Raw genomic sequence first — 18511 nt, 5'->3', positions numbered from 1 at the left:
AATACAAATAGTAATAGTAGTAAAATGGTAAATAAGGCTGGTATTTATAGACTTTTAAAACTTTTTTCTGTGCCTGTAATGTACAGTACTGTAAACTCAGGGCCGCAGACCTGTTGATTTCTGTGGTACAATAATGGAGAAACAAAGTGTGCATAATTTTGGGTGCTATTTCCCTGGAATCAATCAGATTTTTTTTTTTATGTTTTATCCTACTAATAAAATAACAACCAGTGGACAAAGTCTTCTGGGCATGGAATTAAATTTAGATAGTTTGTACTCTGGCTTTCAGTACAGTTCACTCTATGTTTAAGGGAATATCAAACCTAAATAATGAGCATTTTTTCTTTACAAGCCATGCAATAAGATTTTATTTTATAGTCAGAATTCTGAATCTCTTATTTTATATTTCAAAAAGTACTGCATTTCCACTGAAAACATTTTTTTTTTTTTTAAAGAAAGCATTATCTTTCTAACCTGGAAAAATAGATCTATGTTTTTTTCTGCCTTAATTGGCTCTGAAGTGTCTACATTTGGGTATGATCAGAATTAACTGCTATTTCATTGTTAGTTTTCAGTAAAATTAATATACTGTTTGTAAAAAAACACATCTTAATTCTGTCTGTATGAGTTAGAGTATCTCTTTCAAATAATGAGCTTGTGATGCATGAGCCAATAAAACAAAACCTGGTCTGAATGAATATAAAGCTGTAGAGCTGCTTAATCTGTTTCAGACACGTAACTAGATCTTTCTTTGTTTTTGGTTTTTGGAAGATATCTTCACTTATTGTTAGATCTCAGGAGTCTGAGACCTTACTCAGTGAATTACAGCAGGCATTTTCCCAAGCAAAGAGAAGTGTTCAGGAGCAAATGGTAAAGAAACTTCACTTTTAAATACCTTTTCAATAATATTGTATGCTCAATATTGCGGATACACTATTTTTAAACACGTAAATGAAAATTAATGGGTGTGTTTGTTTATCTTGCTGTCTAACCATGTCAGCCATGCATTTAACATAAGGATATTTATGAATCCTGTAGTGCTGAACCTGAAGCAGTTTGTAATGTCACGGTCTGCACACTTCTCTCACCAAGGTCTCTTCCATACTTGCGCAGATCCTCCCCCCACTGACACTTGTCTTCACCACCATTGCAAAAAGCTGCTGTGGTTGAAGCTCTTCTGGGAGAAGTTCTGGCTCAGGAGTCTCTGGTCTCTCATTCTCCCCTGCACAGGAAAGCCCAGGAATTTAGGTTTCTGATGTGGTGGAGCCAGGGGCCGCCTCCTCATACTTGCCTTTTGGCTGATGAATGGATCTTGCTCTCAGCACTTGTAAGGAGGAAAGACCCACAACCCTGCAGCAGCATGGTGAAGCTTCTTTTCCAGAAAGAGACCAAGTTTGGTCTTTAAATATAGCCACCTTACCTGTGTCTCATACCTTTTTGTGTGTGTACATATATGTTTAAAAAAAATTGAAGTTGCAAAGTCAAGCACTCAGAAGTTAGGAAATGCCAGAATTCAGGTTGCATGTGCAACCTTAATTTGGCCCCCTTATGTGTACGCATTACGATAGTCTCTAATTACATACTACTTTTTCCACAGGACCCCAGCTTCCTTCAATGCACAGAATGGATGGTGCTCATTTACTAAGCAGCTGTTTAATATTTTGTGCACTCTTTGTTGTTGTGTGTGGTACCCAGCCTTATTTACCGCACATTATTCACTCCCTTCTCTGAAGGTAAAAATAATAATTTCCTCCTGGGCTTTTCTATGACGCTAATCACTTATAGGATCCGAGTGCTTCACCGACATTAAAGAATTTATTTTCACAACACTCCTGATGAAGGGGTATTAGCCCAATTTTACAGATGGGAAACTGTGACACAGAGATTAAGATCCAAAAATTCCACTAACTTTCAGTGGAGATTGTTTTCAGATGCCTAAGCCCGTTTTTTTTCCTTCAGAGCATAGCATTATATGACACTTTATATGTTCGAGCAAGCTGCCGTGACATCACAGTTGCAGCTGTGAGTGCTCATCACTTGTGCAAATCAGACTCTAGGGTCTCAAGTCAGGCACCAAGAAATTGAAGAACACGTTCGTGCCCACCTGTGAAAACTTCGGCATGAGAGATGTGTGTGGCATCACATAGGAAGTCTGTGACAGAAGCAGGGATAGAACCCAATTCCACAGGGCATCATTCAGCTGCCTTAACCATGAGACCATCCTTTCTCTTCATGCAGTCCCCTGCCTCAATCCTGCCTAGCTTCCTCAGCAAATGAAGCAGAGGTCTTCCAGATGAGTCTCCTTTGCTAACAACCCTGATTTATCTCCAGAGCAATGAATGAGACAGGGGTCCTGTAAGAAAAACATTGTATATTATCATGTAACTAGATGGTATCATAATTTGTCCCACTTGTGCATATACATTGAGGTTGCACAAGCAACCGAAATTCTAACATTTCCTACCTTTTGAGTGCTTGGCTTTGCAACTTGATTGTTCTTCTAATATATAACTTCCTATTTTTAAAAAAAGCAAATGAAATAACAATTTCAATCATGTGGCTCATAGCGACACAACATATTCAAAGATGGAACTTGGTCTCGGTTATTTATATAATTAATTAGGTAGACAGAAAAAAAATTAAACACAACGCATGTGTGCCACACACACCACCTTGTCCATTGGCTACCAAAAAATTGGAAGATACATAATGGGGCTGTATGTATGGCCTGCTCTTTTACTTATGACTGACTGCAGTTAAGCTATTAAACTAAATTAAATGTATCTTTTATTTAGGCAATTGGGTAAGTGTTAAATCTTTGTGGGTGTTGTGGTTTTACTTTTTACTAGTACTGGAATAACCAAGGCTAACCGGGGGAGTTGATCCATACTGCCATCCTCCTTCACAGAGAATATAAATTGCCCTGGGTTCCACTAGCTTTGGAAGCACTGTGACAAATTGGCTGTGACTAGACCCTAGCATGACTATAATTTTGCATTTTCTCCTTATTTTGGAGGCTGTCCTGATGCAGTCAAGGGAGCAGGTCTCAGAAGAGTTGGTGAGACTACAAAAAGATAATGAAAGCCTTCAGGGAAAGCATAGCTTGCATGTGTCTTTACAGCAAGCTGAAGATTTCAGTCTGCCAGAATCCATGGAGGTAAAATTTTGAAATGATTGATTAGAATATTTAAATGAACAAAATGTAACAGTAGAACTAAGTGGAAGAAGTTACGTACTGGTCTGGTAAAACTGCAGAAACAACCGGATTCTAAATTTAAGGTCTTGACTCTGCAAGGCATTGTGTGGGGTGGCAGAGGGGTGCACAGATTAGTTATGTTGAGCAGTGAAGGTTAAGAACTGGCATAATCCTTCGTACTGAGCTATAGTAAATCTCAACAGCCCTACATGTCCACTCCCTTACACTGAAGCATAGCAGATAAATAGTGGATTGGTGCATGAAGAGAATTAATGTGTGTTGAGAGAGAGAGATTTTTGCAAGATATTAATTTATCAGGAAAATTTTGTTGTACTTCTTTAAAACCTTTTTGGGGACGGGGCCTGAGATGTTGAGACAGCGCAAAAAACCACTGGTAATTTGACTCTCTATCAGTGACTGGTATCAGTGTACATTGCTTTCTATGTGTGTGAAAATGTTGTAACTGAAATTTCTTGCTAATCTTCAATTCAGGAACTCCGTGAGCTGGTATTAAAATATCGTGAGGACATCATTAGTGTACGGACTGCAGCAGATCACCTTGAAGAAAAACTGAAGGCAGAAATTTTATTCTTAAAAGAACAGATTCAAGCTGAACAGTGTCTAAAGGAAAATTTAGAAGAAACTCTACAGCTGGAAATAGAAAATTGCAAAGAAGAAATAGGTGCGAAGGGGCAAAATAATCTAGAAAGAGAAACCTGTGTTGGAAAACAGATTCTTGAGGACTTGTTTTGGGGTAACTTAAGTCAAATGTATCCACATTATCATCAGAAGAATTCAGTCCAGTGTCCCGTTTGACATGCTTTTGGAAAACGCACAAAAATAGTAAGGCAGTCGATTAATCGCAATTAACTCATACGATTAACTCAAAAAAATTAGTCACGGTTTTAAAAATTAATTAACAGGAGTACTTGTGGCACCTTAGAGACTAACAAATTTATTAGAGCATAAGCTTTCGTGGGCTACAACCCACTTCTTCGGATGCATATAGAGTGAAACATATATTGAGGAGATATATATACACACATACAGAGAGCATGAACAGGTGGGAGTTGTCTTACCAAGTCTGAGAGGCCAATTAAGTAAGAGAAAAAAAACTTTTGAAGTGATAATCAAGATAGCCCAGTACAGACAGTTTGATAAGAAGCAAGTGTGAGAATGCTTACAAGGGGAGATAGATTCAAAGTTTGTAATGGCTCAGCCATTCCCAATCCCTATTTAGCCCTGAGTTGATTGTGTCTAGTTTGCATATCAATTCCAGCTCAGCAGTCTCTCTTTGGAGTCTGTTTTTGAAGTTTTTCTGTTTTAAGATAGCCACCCGCAGGTCTGTCAAAGAATGGCCAGGCAGGTTAAAGTGTTCTCCCACTGGTTTTTGAGTATTATGATTCCTGATGTCAGATTTGTGTCCATTAATTCTTTTGCGTAGAGACTGTCCGGTTTGGCCAATGTACATGGCAGAGGGGCATTGCTGGCACATGATGGCACATATCACATTGGTAGATGTGCAGGTGAACGAGCCCCTGATGGTATGGCTAATGTGATTAGGCCCTATGATGGTGTCACTTGAATAGATATGTGGACAGAGTTGGCATCGGGCTTTGTTACAAGGATAGGTTCCTGGGTCAGTGTTTTTGTTCAGTGATGTGTGGTTGCTGGTGAGTATTTGCTTTAGGTTGGGGGGTTGTCTGTAAGCGAGGACAGGTCTGTCTCCCAAGATCTGTGAGAGTAAAGGATCATCTTTCAGGATAGGTTGTAGATCTCTGATGATGCGCTGGAGAGGTTTTAGTTGGGGGCTGAAGGTGACAGCTAGTGGTGTTCTGTTATTTTCTTTGTTGGGCCTGTCTTGTAGGAGGTGACTTCTGGGTACTCGTCTGGCTCTGTCAATCTGTTTTTTCACTTCAGCAGGTGGGTATTGTAGTTTTAAGAATGCTTGATAGAGATCTTGTAGGTGCTTGTCTCTATCTGAGGGATTGGAGCAAATGCGGTTATATCTTAGAGCTTGGCTGTAGACAATGGATCGTGTGGTGTGTCCTGGATGGAAGCTGGAGGCATGTAGGTAAGTGTAGCGGTCAGTAGGTTTCCGGTACAGGGTGGTATTTATGTGACCATCGCTTATTAGCACAGTTGTGTCCAGGAAATGGACCGCTTGTGTGGATTGATCTAGGCTGAGGTTGATGGTGGGATGGAAATTATTGAAATCATGGTGGAATTCCTCAAGGGCTTCTTTTCCATGGGTCCAGATGATGAAGATGTCATCAATGTAACGCAAGTAGAGTAGGGGCGTTAGGGGACGAGAGCTAAGGAAGCGTTGTTCTAAGTCAGCCATAAAAATGTTGGCATACTGTGGGGCCATGCGGGTACCCATAGCAGTGCCGCTGACTTGAAGGTATATATTGTCCCCAAATGTGAAATAGTTGTGGGTGAGGACAAAGTCACAGAGTTCAGCCACCAGGTTAGCTGTGACATTATCGGGGATACTGTTCCTGATAGCTTGTAGTCCATCTGTGTGTGGAATATTGGTGTAGAGGGCTTCTACGTCCATAGTGGCCAGGATGGTGTTTTCTGGAAGATCACCGATGGATTCTAGTTTCCTCAGGAAGTCAGTAGTATCTCGAAGATAGCTAGGAGTGCTGGTAGCGTAGGGTCTGAGGAGAGAGTCCACATAACCAGACAAGCCTGATGTTAGGGTGCCAATGCCTGAGATGATGCATCCGAAGAAGTGGGTTGTAGCCCACGAAAGCTTATGCTCTAATAAATTTGTTAGTCTCTAAGGTGCCACAAGTACTCCTGTTATTTTTGCGGATACAGACTAACACGGCTGCTACTCTGAAACCTAAAAATTAATTGCGATTCATCGCTGTTTTAATTGCACTATTAAACAATAGAATACCAATTGAAATTTATTAAATATTTTTGGATGTTTTCCTACATTTTCAGATATATGGATTTCAGTTACAACACAATACAAAGTGTACAGTGCTCACTTTATATTATTTTTATTACAACTATTTGCACTGTAAAAATGATAAACAAAAGAAACCGTATTTTTCAGTTCACCTCATACGAGTACCATAGTGCAATCTCTTTATCGTGAAAGTGCAACTTACAAATGTAGATTTTTTTGTTTGTTACATAACTACACTCAAAAACAAAACAATGTAAAACTTTAGAGCCTACAAGTCCACTCAATCCTACTTCTTATTCAGCCAATCGCTAAGACGAACAAATTTGTTTACATTTACGGGAGATAAAGCTGCTGGCTTATTTACAATGTCACCTGAAATTGAGAACAGGCATTTGCATGGCACTTTTGTAGCCAGCATTGAAGGTATTTACATGCCACATATATGCTAAACATTCGTATGCCCTTTCATGCTTTAGCCACCATTCCAGAGGACATGCTTCCATGCTGATGATGCTCATTTTAAAAAAAAAAAAATACAGTAATTAAATTTTGACTAAACTCCTTGCGGGGAATAGTATGTCTCCTGCTCTGTTTTACCCGCATTCTGCCATGTATTTCATGTTGTAGCAGTCTCAGATGATGACCCAGCACATGTTCTTCATTTTAAGAACACTTTCACTGCAAATTTGACAAAACGCAAAGAAGGTACCAATGTGAAATTTCTATAGATGGCTACAGCACTTGACCCAAGGTTTAAGAATCTGAAGTGCTTTCGAAAATCTGAGAGGGACGAGGTGTGGAGCATGCTTTCAGAAGTCTTAAAAGAGCAACACTCCAATGCAGAAACTACAGAACCCGAACCACCAAAAAAGAAAATCAACCTTTTGCTGGTGGCATCTGACTCAGATGATGAAAGTGAATATGTGTTGGTCTGTACTGCTTTGAGTCATTATCGAGCAGAACCCATCATCAGCATGGACACATGTCCTCTGGAATGGTGGTTGAAGCATGAAGGGACATATGAATCTTTAACGCATCTGGCACGTAAATATCTTGTGATGCTGGCTACAACAGTGCCATGCGAATGCCTGTTCTCACTTTCAGGTGACGTTGTAAACAAGAAGCAGGCAGCATTATCTCCTGCAAATGTAAACAAACTTGTTTGTCTGAGTGACTGGCTTAGCAAGAAGTAGGACTGAGTGGACTTGTAGGCTCTAAAGTTTTACATTGTTTTATTTTTGAATGCAGTTATTTTTTGTACATAATTCTACATTTGTAAGTTCAACTTTCATGACAAAGATTGTATTACAGTACTTGTATGAGGTGAATTGAAAAATACAGTTTTTGTTTTTTACAGTACAAATATTTGCAATCAAAAATAAATATAATGTGAGCACTGTACACTTTGTATTCTGTGTTGTAATTGAAATCAATATATTTGAAAATGTAGAAAACATACAAAAACATTTAAATAAATGGTACTCTATTATAGTTTAACAGTGCAATTAATTGCAATTAATTTTTTTTACTCGCTTGACAGCCCTAAAAAATAGCTTTTATTTATAACAGTTGTGACAGACAGATTGCATTTGACAAATTGTGCATCTGAATATAATCCTAAATTCACAAGAAGACAGTTTCTGTGGTGAAATATGGCCAAATATGCCTTCTGATGTAGCATGTAACTTAATATTAAAAGCGGAAGTGTAAATGAAAAAAAGAAGATAAAATGGGAAGTGGAATTGTTACCAAGTTTTAAGGGTGAGATTACTGTTTGCTGTCTAATTTTGTGCCGTTTTTTTAGATTGATATCTTTGTTTTGTTGACTTTGACACAGATATCAGTAACAATTTCTTGGCCTGTGTTTATGCAGGAGGTCAGACTATAATGTCAGAAGGAACCATTGTGATATCTGTAAATGTGACTCTAAGGAAGACATGAGAGATGTATTGGAATAGTTCACCGTGAGGTTTTATTTGATAGGGAATACTACTAGCAGGGCGTTGTTTTTAGTGGGAGATGCTTGTTCTATCTCATTATTGCTGAAACCTAGCCTCTTTTACTTAACCCTCAGAAAACAGAGCATCAGCCCTCTGCTAGAGGGGAAGCAGAATCTTGCAGCTAGATGAGTAAAAATGAGGAGATGATGATGATGATGAAAAGAATAAAACAGTTATGTTTAAGTGAATAAGTGCATTTTAAAAATGTGATTATGGTGCCGGTAACTTACAGAAATAAACCCAAAACACAGAAAGAGAGAAGTAATTGTTTATTTTGATATAGCATCCAAAGTGTGTTCATGCAGGTGCCCTTGCTGGAGCCTTTTTGGTGTAAGTTGAAATGTAGGTACAGGGAAAAGGGTGCAACACAGCATTTTTGTTTAGAGTGAGATTAGTTTTGCCAGCCTTGCCTTCCCTGCTGTTAGAGAGGAGGTTAAAAGCTTCCCTAAGGCGTAGCACATAAAAATGAAATGGTTTCTTTCTCCTCAAATGTTTAAAAAGTAAAGGGGATCAAAGGACAGTTCTGTACCATCCTAAAATTCAACTAAGACAATAGGCACCTGCGTAACCAGATGTGAAGTGGTATGTGCTACTCCAGGAGAGCAGGAAGTAACTTGGGCTCCTTGGGTTGGCAGAAGGTGGGAGAAAGAGGAGACACTGGGTCCTGTTTTTAGGGCAGGTTGCCTTTTTCTAAGTGTTCTTCAAGTGGGCATGACTTTGTGGGGTTTTTTTTTTTTTTTTTGGTAATGTTGCAATTCAGTTTTCCTCCTTAATCCATAACTCTTGCGGGGTCAAGATTCCTTTCTTCTATCAACTAAAATTTAGCATTTATTCTTAATCTCAGAAATCCTTCTCCTGGTGCTAACATGGTAAAAATAATGAACTGTGCTTGATGCCCATTAGAGATGCATGTAACCTGCACTGACTGTGTTACATCCGGTACATATTTAAGTTCCTCTCTTGACCCATTGTCACAGTCAATGTAACTCACACTTACAGTTCTATCCAGGACTCTGAATTATTAACATGTTTACTTATTTCAAGGCTCTAGTCAGGACATTTAAATAAAGTGTGTACAAGAGACAGCATAGCAGACCAGCGTTACAAAACAAAGCTCTAAGTCTTCAGAAAAAGCACACATTTTTGCAAGTTCACAATAAGTTAACTTCATAATATTAATGGTGCCTTAATAACAGCGCTGCATGCTCTGGGAGACCAAAGTTTAACCAGGGAGGGGGTGTCACTCCCCGAACACTTGTATGTGTTCCAGACACAATAGTGATGGGTGTGGCACAAGAACATGGATAAAATAGGTTGGGCTGAGGAGAAGGCGATTGCCCCTGCCTCTGTTAATACCACCCGGTGACCATAGGGCTATGTTGGCAGCTGCCTTAAAGGAGATCATTTACCTACCAGAGGAAGATTGCCATGATCATAAGCTATTGAGAGATGAGAGTTATAAGGGGGGAAATGGTAACTCCCAGAATGAATGAAGAGAAATCTTCAGAACATATCCTTGCTGGGATCTGTTGGATTACACATTAGCCTTGCAGAGAACTCTGGCTGGAGGTAAACCATTCCATATAGTAAAAAGATCTTCAGATACATTTACCATGATACATTTAGATCTTTTTTTTTTTTTTTCTTTTTTTTTAAATGGGTTGATGAAAGTGAGGTGTAAAATCTGGAGAAGCTAGTGCCTTGATGAAGTGAAAAGTTTGTTTTTCCTCTGTTTTGCAGCTTCTATTTCTAGCCTAAAAGCTGAATTGGAAAGAATAAAAGTGGAAAAGGAACAGGTAAGAGTTCAGTTTGAAGATCATTTAAGAATTTTGCAAACGTAAATGTAGAAAATTTAACCTGATAAAATGGGCAGGAAGGAGAATCCCAACAAGGTGATTCATTCTTGTTCTAGAATCTCTGTGTCAATATCAACCCCTCTCATGTCAGAGAAAATAAACTAACTTTCCTTGCTGGCTCTGCTTAGTTGTTACTAACCAAAATATGTATTTTGTAAAATGACTCTGAATGAGGACACTATCTGACAAGTCACTCGTGTCTAGGGAGATACAAGCAGGATAGTTCAGAATGATTTCTACTACATGCGTCTGACGAAGTGGGTATTCACCCACAAAAGCTTATGCTCCAATACGTCTGTTAGTCTATAAGGTGCCACAGGACTCTTTGTCGCTTTTTACAGATCCAGACTAACACGGCTACCCCTCTGATACTTACCACGTTGTGGCCTTCATGTCACTGTAGCTGTGAAATAATAGAGAATTTACTTCCTTCCATAAAAAGGAAGGACTGCTTATCCTGTGTAGGAGAGTTTTCTGACCACAGTGTACATTGCCAGATTGTTGCAAGTTGAGAACTTGTATGCTTGTGGATTTTGAGGAGCAGCACTATCATTTAAAAGGAACAAATAAGTAGACGTTTGGAACTCTGAAGGACAGAATTATAACATGGGAAACAGTGCAAGTTTTTTGCAATCTTAACAGAGGCTCTCCTAATGCTTAAAATTGTATATACTTTCTATACTAATCTTAATAAGTTAAATGTTATTCGCTATAGGCATTTCCTTCAGTTTCAGGAAAGAAAGGGGTGATGGCATGTTTACCTTGGGGTTTCTCTACAAAGGCAGTTACACTGATCTTTCTATGTATTGTTTTGAATGCCAGGCATCTGTGGAAAAAGAAAATTTTAGAGGGTTTCAAGTAATTGATTTTCTCTGATTTCACAGTTGGAGTGCACCTTGCAGGAAAAACAACAGCAGCTGGAGAGTCTTCAGGAAATGAAAAACACTCTTGAAGAACAGCTAAAGAAGGAGACCACTGCGAAGGTAACTGTTATGTTGGTGGCTCTGTATGAAAGTAAGTTTTGAATTTGTACAGACACTTGTGTTTTGTCAAGCATAGTGTTCTGAAAGCTCACACTGCTGGTCAAAATGGGTATTGCTAAGAGTAAGGATGAAACAGAAAGGGGAAGAGTGGATCTCAGGAGATGCCCTGACTGTGCAAGTCTCCCTAGGGAAGTTGTTGAAAGCTCCATTCCGAGTCATTTTAAAACTGGATTGACCAGTTTGGGTCCCCTGAGACTCTGAATATTTGACATTTCAGTGGTTACTGTGGGGAACAGTATTGCACTGGCAGAGGAATGAATTAATTCTGGTCTGATTTTTATGCCACCTTGATCAAAACCCAGACAAAAAATATAGTAATTTACCTCTGAGAGAATCACGATCCTCCATTTACTGCCTGATTTCATTGTCAGAAACTTGCAGTTTTACTTGGAGACCTGTGGAAATAAGGTGCTAGGGAAGGGTTTTTTCCTACATTAATGAATTAATCGTCACCATCCCCATACTCTTGGAAACTGGGTATTAAACCTTTTTTCCCCAGATAGGGAAACTGAGGCATGGAGAGGGTAAATGGCTGGTCCAACTTCAGGCAGAAAGACTGGAATATACCCAGATCACCTGATTCCCAGACCCATACTTAATTAGAAGTCCATCCATGCCCCTTTTGTACATAGTTTAAGCACAACATCAATAACTTGTCTCTTTCCAGACTAACCTTGAGCAGTTGATGTTTGAAGAAAAGGACAAAGCGCAGCGACTGCAGACTGAATTAGATGTCAGTGAGCAAGTGCAGAGAGACTTTGTAAAGCTTTCTCAAACCCTCCAGGTAAGAGATGTGCAATCAGTCTGTCCCAAGTATTACATTTGTTCATGCCCAGGTGTATTCTGTCACCTCGGTAGTTGGAGTGCGGTGCGACATAAAAACTGGGACCACAAACCAACTGATAGTATTGTGAGCAGTAAAGAATTATTAGTCTAAGCCAGGAATCCAACTTGTTTTAGCACCTCGCTGGGCTCTTATTTAGCCTGGATCTGACTGCCTGTCCCCCAACTCCCTCCCAGCAGCCAGTAGGGAGTTAGTGCATTAAATGAAGTTGTACAGAACCACACAAATAATAGCTCCATGATTCCCTAACGTTGCAGAGACCACCTCATGATGTTCCCTCGGCGTATAATTTAGTCAGTGATTCAAATATTCAAGTGCGATGTCAGGAATTTGCACTAATCACTCCTGGGCTGTGTATTTGCTGCTCTTTAAGCTATAGCACGTGATAGTTTTTTATCCCTATCACTGAGTCATGTGTTTGATCCTAAAAGGAAGAAGCTATAGTTGGGCTCAAGAGATCACAAGTCAGCAGAAGAAAGAGATTTTAATACTTATGGATTTTTGGGTAATCTTTCATGCAATGGAATGTGGTTCATTTTGCATTGCAGTTTCTTATCCATCCAGCCAGATCTCTCATCAGGGGTATACTAAGGTTCAGTCCTGTATCCTTTAACTTCTTGTACCAACTGTTCAGTAAAGAGTCGCTTAGAAATAAAACTTATAAATTGTAATTCACGTTTCCTAGTTTAGCTAGTAAACAAAATCAAGAATCTTTGCGCGCCCAATAAAAGAATTCAGCATGTTGCTTGCTGGAGGTGGTCCCCATGGATGGGCAGAGTGGGTTGTTAACTCTTTCTCCTACTTGTTTCTGTAGTACTAGGCAGTACAAATATGAGACAATTAAGCTAACATTCTCCGTAAAACTGCTTTTTACTTGCTGTCGTTCTCTTACAAATCCGCGTACTGCTTTGAAAATACATTGGCTCAGTTTCCATAGTGAAAATTTACACAGTTCTTGTCTCAAAATATTCATGTGGCTCCAAAGAGCTATGGTAAAAGGTAGTTATTGTTACTATGTCACTTGCCACTGTTTTCCTGATTCCAGCTTTGTTTGTAAGGTTATGTTTGTCACAGGCTTCTGCCTGTGTTTCCTGTGGCTGGACAGTCTTTGTCATGTCACTCCAGTCCCACAGCTATTAGCCTCTTCTGTAGGAATGAGCATGCCCACTCTCAGACATACAGAACGATTGGTAGAATAACTAGCCAGTGTTTTATGTGCTGGCTGCACTGTGTGTAATACAAGCCCTGCTGTATAATGTATGAGGATTTTAGTTTCTCCTTGGTAGCTGGCAAGAGTTATTTCCTTTCCTCTCCTTGCCCCTGGGGGGTCTGGATGCACTTCTTTTTTCTGTGGACTGATGAGTTCAGTACAAGCTCTGGAGAAAACAGGCTATGTCTGTGGCTGATTATTGTATATCTAAATCAACTAGCCACTAGTTGCCTGAAGTTCATGATGCTAAGAACCATGATCCTAATGCTAAGACCTCTTGATACCAGGTAGCCCTGAATCCAAATTCCAGGGAGTAATTTGATATGTAGAAAACATATTAAATATTAAAAATGGTCAAGGCAGGGGTCTGATAGATGTCCTTATGTATTTACATAAGTATAACAACTTAATTATTTAATAGCTCATTAGTTACACTAGCTGGGGATCACAAGGCCTAGTCTAAAGACCAGAAGAAACCTTATTCAATGAATGAACACATTTATTGATTTAATTAATAAATAATAGGGGTTAGTTATCCGCTTGCTTGCTTTACACTCAATTAGAAGGCCTAGAGCTGCTGCCATAAATTAACTTCCCTATTTTCACTCTACATAAGAATAGCCATACTGGATTAGACCAAAGGCCCATCTAGCCCAGTATCCTGTCTTCCGACAGTGGCCAATGCCAGGTGCCCCAGAGGGAATGAACAGTGATCCATTCCTTGTCACCCATTCCCAGCTTCTGGCAAACAGAGGCTAGGGACACAATCCCTGCCCATCCTGGCTAATAGCCATTGATGGACCTATCCTCCATGAATTTATCTAGTTCTTTTTTGAATCCTGTTATAGTCTTGGCCTTCACAACATCCTCTGGCAAGGAGTTCCACAGGTTGACTGTGCATTGTGTAGAAAAAATACTTCCTTTTGTTTGTTTTAAACCTGCTGCCTATTAATGTCATTTGATGACCCCTAGTGTTACAAGGAATAAATAACACTTCCTTATTTACTTTCTCCACCCTAGTCGTGATTTTATAGACCTCTGTCATAGCCCCCTTAGTCATCTTTTTTCCAAGCTGAAAAGTCCTAGTCTTCTTAATCTCTCCTCATACGGCAGCTGTTCCATACCCCTAATCATTTTTGTTGCCCTTTTCTGAACCTTTTCCTATTGCAACGTATTTTTTTTGAGATGTGGCCACCACATCTGCACGCAGTATTCAAGATGTGGGCGTACCATGGATTTATATAGAGGCAATATGATATTTTCTGTCTTATTATCTATCCCTTTCTTAATAGTTCCCAAAGTTCTGTCTGCTTTTTTGATTGCACATTGAGTGGATGTTTTCAGAGAACTATCCACAATGACTCCAAGATCTCTTTCTTGAGTCGTAACAGCTAATTTAGACCCCATCATTTTATATGTATAGTTGGGATTATGTTTTCCAATGTGCATTACTTTGCATTATCAACATTGAATTTCATCTGTCATTTTGTTGCCCAGTCACCCAGTTTTGTGAGATCCGTTTGTAGCTCTTCGCAGTCTGCCTGAGACTTAACTATCTTGAGTAGTTTTGTATCATCTGCAAATTTTGTCACCTCACTGTTTACCCCTTTCCCCAGATCATTTATGAATATGTTGAATAGGACTGGGCCCAGCCCATTTATTCCTACCCTTTTTTTCCTATTGTTTAACCAGTTACCAATCCATGAAAGAACCTTCCCTCTTATCCCATGACAGCTTACTTTGCTTAAGAGCCTTTGGTGAGGGACCTTGTCAAAGGCTTTCTGAAAATCTAAATACACTCTATCCATTGGATTCCCCCTTGTCCGCATGCTTGTTGACCCCCTCAAAGAATTCTAGTAGATTGGTGTGGCATGATTTCCCTTTACAAAAACCACTCTTTTGAAAAAAGAACAGGAGTACTTGTGGCACCTTAGAGACTATCACATTTATTTGAGCATAAGCTTTCGTGGGCTACAGCCCACTTCTTCAGATGCATAGAATGGAACATATAGTAAGGAGATATATATACATACACACTTTTTTGAAAAACAGTCAAACTCAGATGTGTTAAGGTGGTTTAAGTTGCACGTTAGCAAGCTGGAGTTAGTGTCTGAAGCCAAATCTACACCATGGGCACTATTGCAGCATAGCTGTGGTGCCATAGCTAAACTGGCATAACATCATAGCATAGACTCAGAGTACAGCAGCAGAAGGGGTTTTTCCATTGCTGTAGGAACTCCTCCTCCCCAAGCAACAGTAGCTAGGTGAGTGGACACATTCTTCCATGGATGTAGCTGCATGTACACTGGGGGTTAGGTCGGTATAGCTGTGGCGCTCGGGGGTGTGGATTTTTCACACTCCTGAACACCTTAGCTATGTCAACCTAAGTTTTAAGTGTATACCAGGCCTGAGTTAGACTAACTTTCACACCAGGCTGCTTAGAGGTGTAAGATAAAATGCTGGGGAGCGAGAGGGGGAAGCTACTTTAAAAATATCCATCTTTGGGCACACACTTCTGCTGGTTGCTTCTCCTAATACACACGGGACTAGAAGACAAAGGTGTATCAGGAAAAGCAAGCAGCCTGCGTGTGTGCAAACATGGATGTTTTTAAAGTAGCTCCCCCAGCAGTTTAACTTACGCCATCAGACCTCTGTGTGAAGTTGCACAAAATCAGACACTTATTACACACACTCATGGAAGGGTCACATCACCTTTTGAATTTGACTTCTCTCTACTCCTCCTTGCCAGTATGTCACTGAGTGGTACATTGATAACCACCAGGTTACTGTGCTTGATATGTGACAGCAATGAATCACCTAGTTACAAAAGTGCTAAAGTAGTGACTTTTTAAACCTAAAATACCCTGTTCTTAGATTTGTGCAACACAGATACTCTCCTTGGAGTGTATTGGGATAACTTGCCTTTTCCACATGTCTAGCTCTTAGCAGAGTTCTCTTCTTTGATTTCCTACACCTAAATAGGCTATCTGTATTTTATTTTCCTGTGGGTTGATGGGATTTAAACAAGATTAGATCCCTACTGCCACTACTCAGTTTTTCCCAAAAAATATTTACCTTGTTTAAACACTTTAATTATCAGTCATTTTGTGAATGATTGCATCAAGATGTGTATCAAATATATGACATGCTGATGTTTGGAGTAATTTTGTAAATTCAGTGTAGAGGAGATCTCCTTTCCCATGTTTTGATGTCCATCTTTACCAATCATTTGAAGTATTGCACTTGCATCGTTAAGATTTAACATTTAATTGGGGGTGGAGGTATGTGAATTGGCTCAGTGAAGAAATAGTTTCATATAAGGAAACAGTTGAACGGTAAAGTAACTGTACACGCTTTTCCCCCTTGATCCTGAATGAACATACTTGAACCCTCTCATTAGGCATGCGTGGCATAAGAAAGCACTACTGGGTAATACTGAATATCCTAAGGGAAGAACTCTAAAACCATTGCATAAATGGGAGAGGAAACAATTTCAGATTCTCTGTAGGGGTTCGCATCAACTCATGCCGTCACTAACTAGAGGCTTACAAGCTAAGTTGCATGGGCTTTTCAGAGATAGCAAACAGATCAGTTACTGTTAACTGAATTAGACCTTTGCAGACCACAGAGCGGGCCCACTGTTTCATGTGCAGAAGTGCGCAGTGTGGATATGCTGACGTAGCATGTCAGAACAGATAGCATCCACACTAATACCATATCTTCCGGTTTGAGAAGTATTACACACATTTTACCAGCTCATTGTATTCATTGCTTTTTGTAGGTGCAGTTGGAACGGATCCGGCAGGCAGATTCCTTGGAGAGAATCCGTGCAATCCTGAACGACACAAAACTGACAGACATTAATCAGCTTCCTGAAACATGACACCCTGATGGGCAGGGCTCCAAGGCTGCCTTTGGGGTTTTTAACTCATCTTTATAGCAACATTAATTATTATTTAACTCTAACTGAAAGAGCAGACGATGACAGAGGGGAGCAATGACTGAGTTTGTTTCTAGAGGGGAGAAGGTTTTGCACAGGGCAGGAAGAGAGCACCAGGGAGCCTTGCAGTGTAGAAGAGCATTTTCTAATGGGAACACTAATGGGTGCAGTGTTGTTTTCCACAGTAAGTGGAAACAGTCCTTTACGTTCTGAAAAATATTTTTTCCATTTGGCCAACTTCTTAACCTAATATAGATATCTGGAACACTTCCCCCTAAATACTGTAATCAAAGTAGCTGCTGGAAATCATATCGTCCCTCAAAACACATTGAAGAGCAAAGTGATTGAAGTTTTTCTGTTTTGAATAGTCAGTAACAGTATTCAGCTAGCAGACAGCCTGAGGTGTAGTGTGCTGTATGAATATTTTATATTAAAATATGAATTTATTAGCAGGACACTGGATATTGATCTTATTTCCTAACTCAGTGCTTTTTAGTTTTTGTTGAACAATCTGAATGCTGTTGAAATGTGATGGATATGAGTGAGCTGTGCATCTCAGGAGCTGATACAAGTTAATTCAAAAAAATGAATTGATCAGTAAAGAATGGACTTCAGATTAAAATTCTGGGGTTAAAGAAATGCACTATTTAGAACTGCTTCTTCACAGCTTTAATTTAAAAAATGGAACCATAACTGATACTTTCTCAATTTTAGAACTGAGGTGTTGCTAGTCCCATATTTGTGTTAAGACAGTTAACAAAACTCTGTGCACCATTTAAGCAACATCTAGGGCATTTGCACATCATCTCTGCTGGGGTGAATGTCATTCTGTGTCAACTAGCTTTTACCCAGTATAATTTGTAGTTGAAAAAGGAAGATGATTCTGAATTAAGGAAAAATTCAAAGTCTAACACCAATGCCAATATAGGTTGGGTTAATAGTACATGCAACCTGCATCACATAGCACAAAAGCATTATGCTGCAGGTTTCATTCAAGTGCAATGCATCTCAAATATAGTGTCCAGATATTGCTTAAAACAAAGGAAATAACTCAAATCCTACTCTGATCCTTAACTAGACATTAAGGTAACACTATGCAACAAGACTGTGATATTCTACAGGTGCTAGGTTTGGGTTTCTTGTCATATAAAACAGTATTATAACATGACTTTTTAAAAAAATATTAGAATTCCATACAGGTTATCTGCCACTGTACTATACTAAGTGTTGCAAATTCTGAATATTTGAACTGGCCCTTGTGATAACTGAACTAGCTCTGGCCTTTGAGAGGAATGGAAGTTGTCATTTGATCAGTATTTCAGCCTTTACTAATGGAAAGGTTAGTAGGAATATACTTTCTGAATATTAACATTGAGCATCCACAACTCTTAAGTGGGCACATGCACTATATTGTATGTACACACTTGAAAATTTGGTCCTGTGTTTGGCAGCAGGAGTCACAGGAAAAGCAACTGTTTTCAGCCTATATATCCCCTTAG

General features: G+C 39.4%; 1 protein-coding gene across 1 annotated transcript in view; it reads left to right on the top strand.

Annotated features, from left to right (window-relative positions):
- The window catches only part of RABEP1 (rabaptin, RAB GTPase binding effector protein 1), a 75426-nt gene extending 58471 nt beyond the window's left edge, over positions 1-16955 (top strand). The window contains exons 13-19 of the mRNA XM_065418153.1: positions 772-870; positions 3017-3157; positions 3689-3878; positions 9860-9915; positions 10860-10958; positions 11686-11802; positions 16854-16955. Coding sequence (XP_065274225.1) covers positions 772-870; positions 3017-3157; positions 3689-3878; positions 9860-9915; positions 10860-10958; positions 11686-11802; positions 16854-16955 — 804 coding nt within the window. The remainder of the gene's footprint in view (positions 1-771; positions 871-3016; positions 3158-3688; positions 3879-9859; positions 9916-10859; positions 10959-11685; positions 11803-16853) is intronic.
- Positions 16956-18511: the final 1556 nt, after the last annotated feature.

Source organism: Emys orbicularis, chromosome 17, assembly GCF_028017835.1.
Source record: "Emys orbicularis isolate rEmyOrb1 chromosome 17, rEmyOrb1.hap1, whole genome shotgun sequence".
Classification (NCBI taxonomy): Eukaryota; Metazoa; Chordata; order Testudines; family Emydidae; genus Emys; species Emys orbicularis.
Note: the sequence above shows the minus strand (reverse complement) of the source record. Positions and strands in the feature narration are given on the sequence as shown.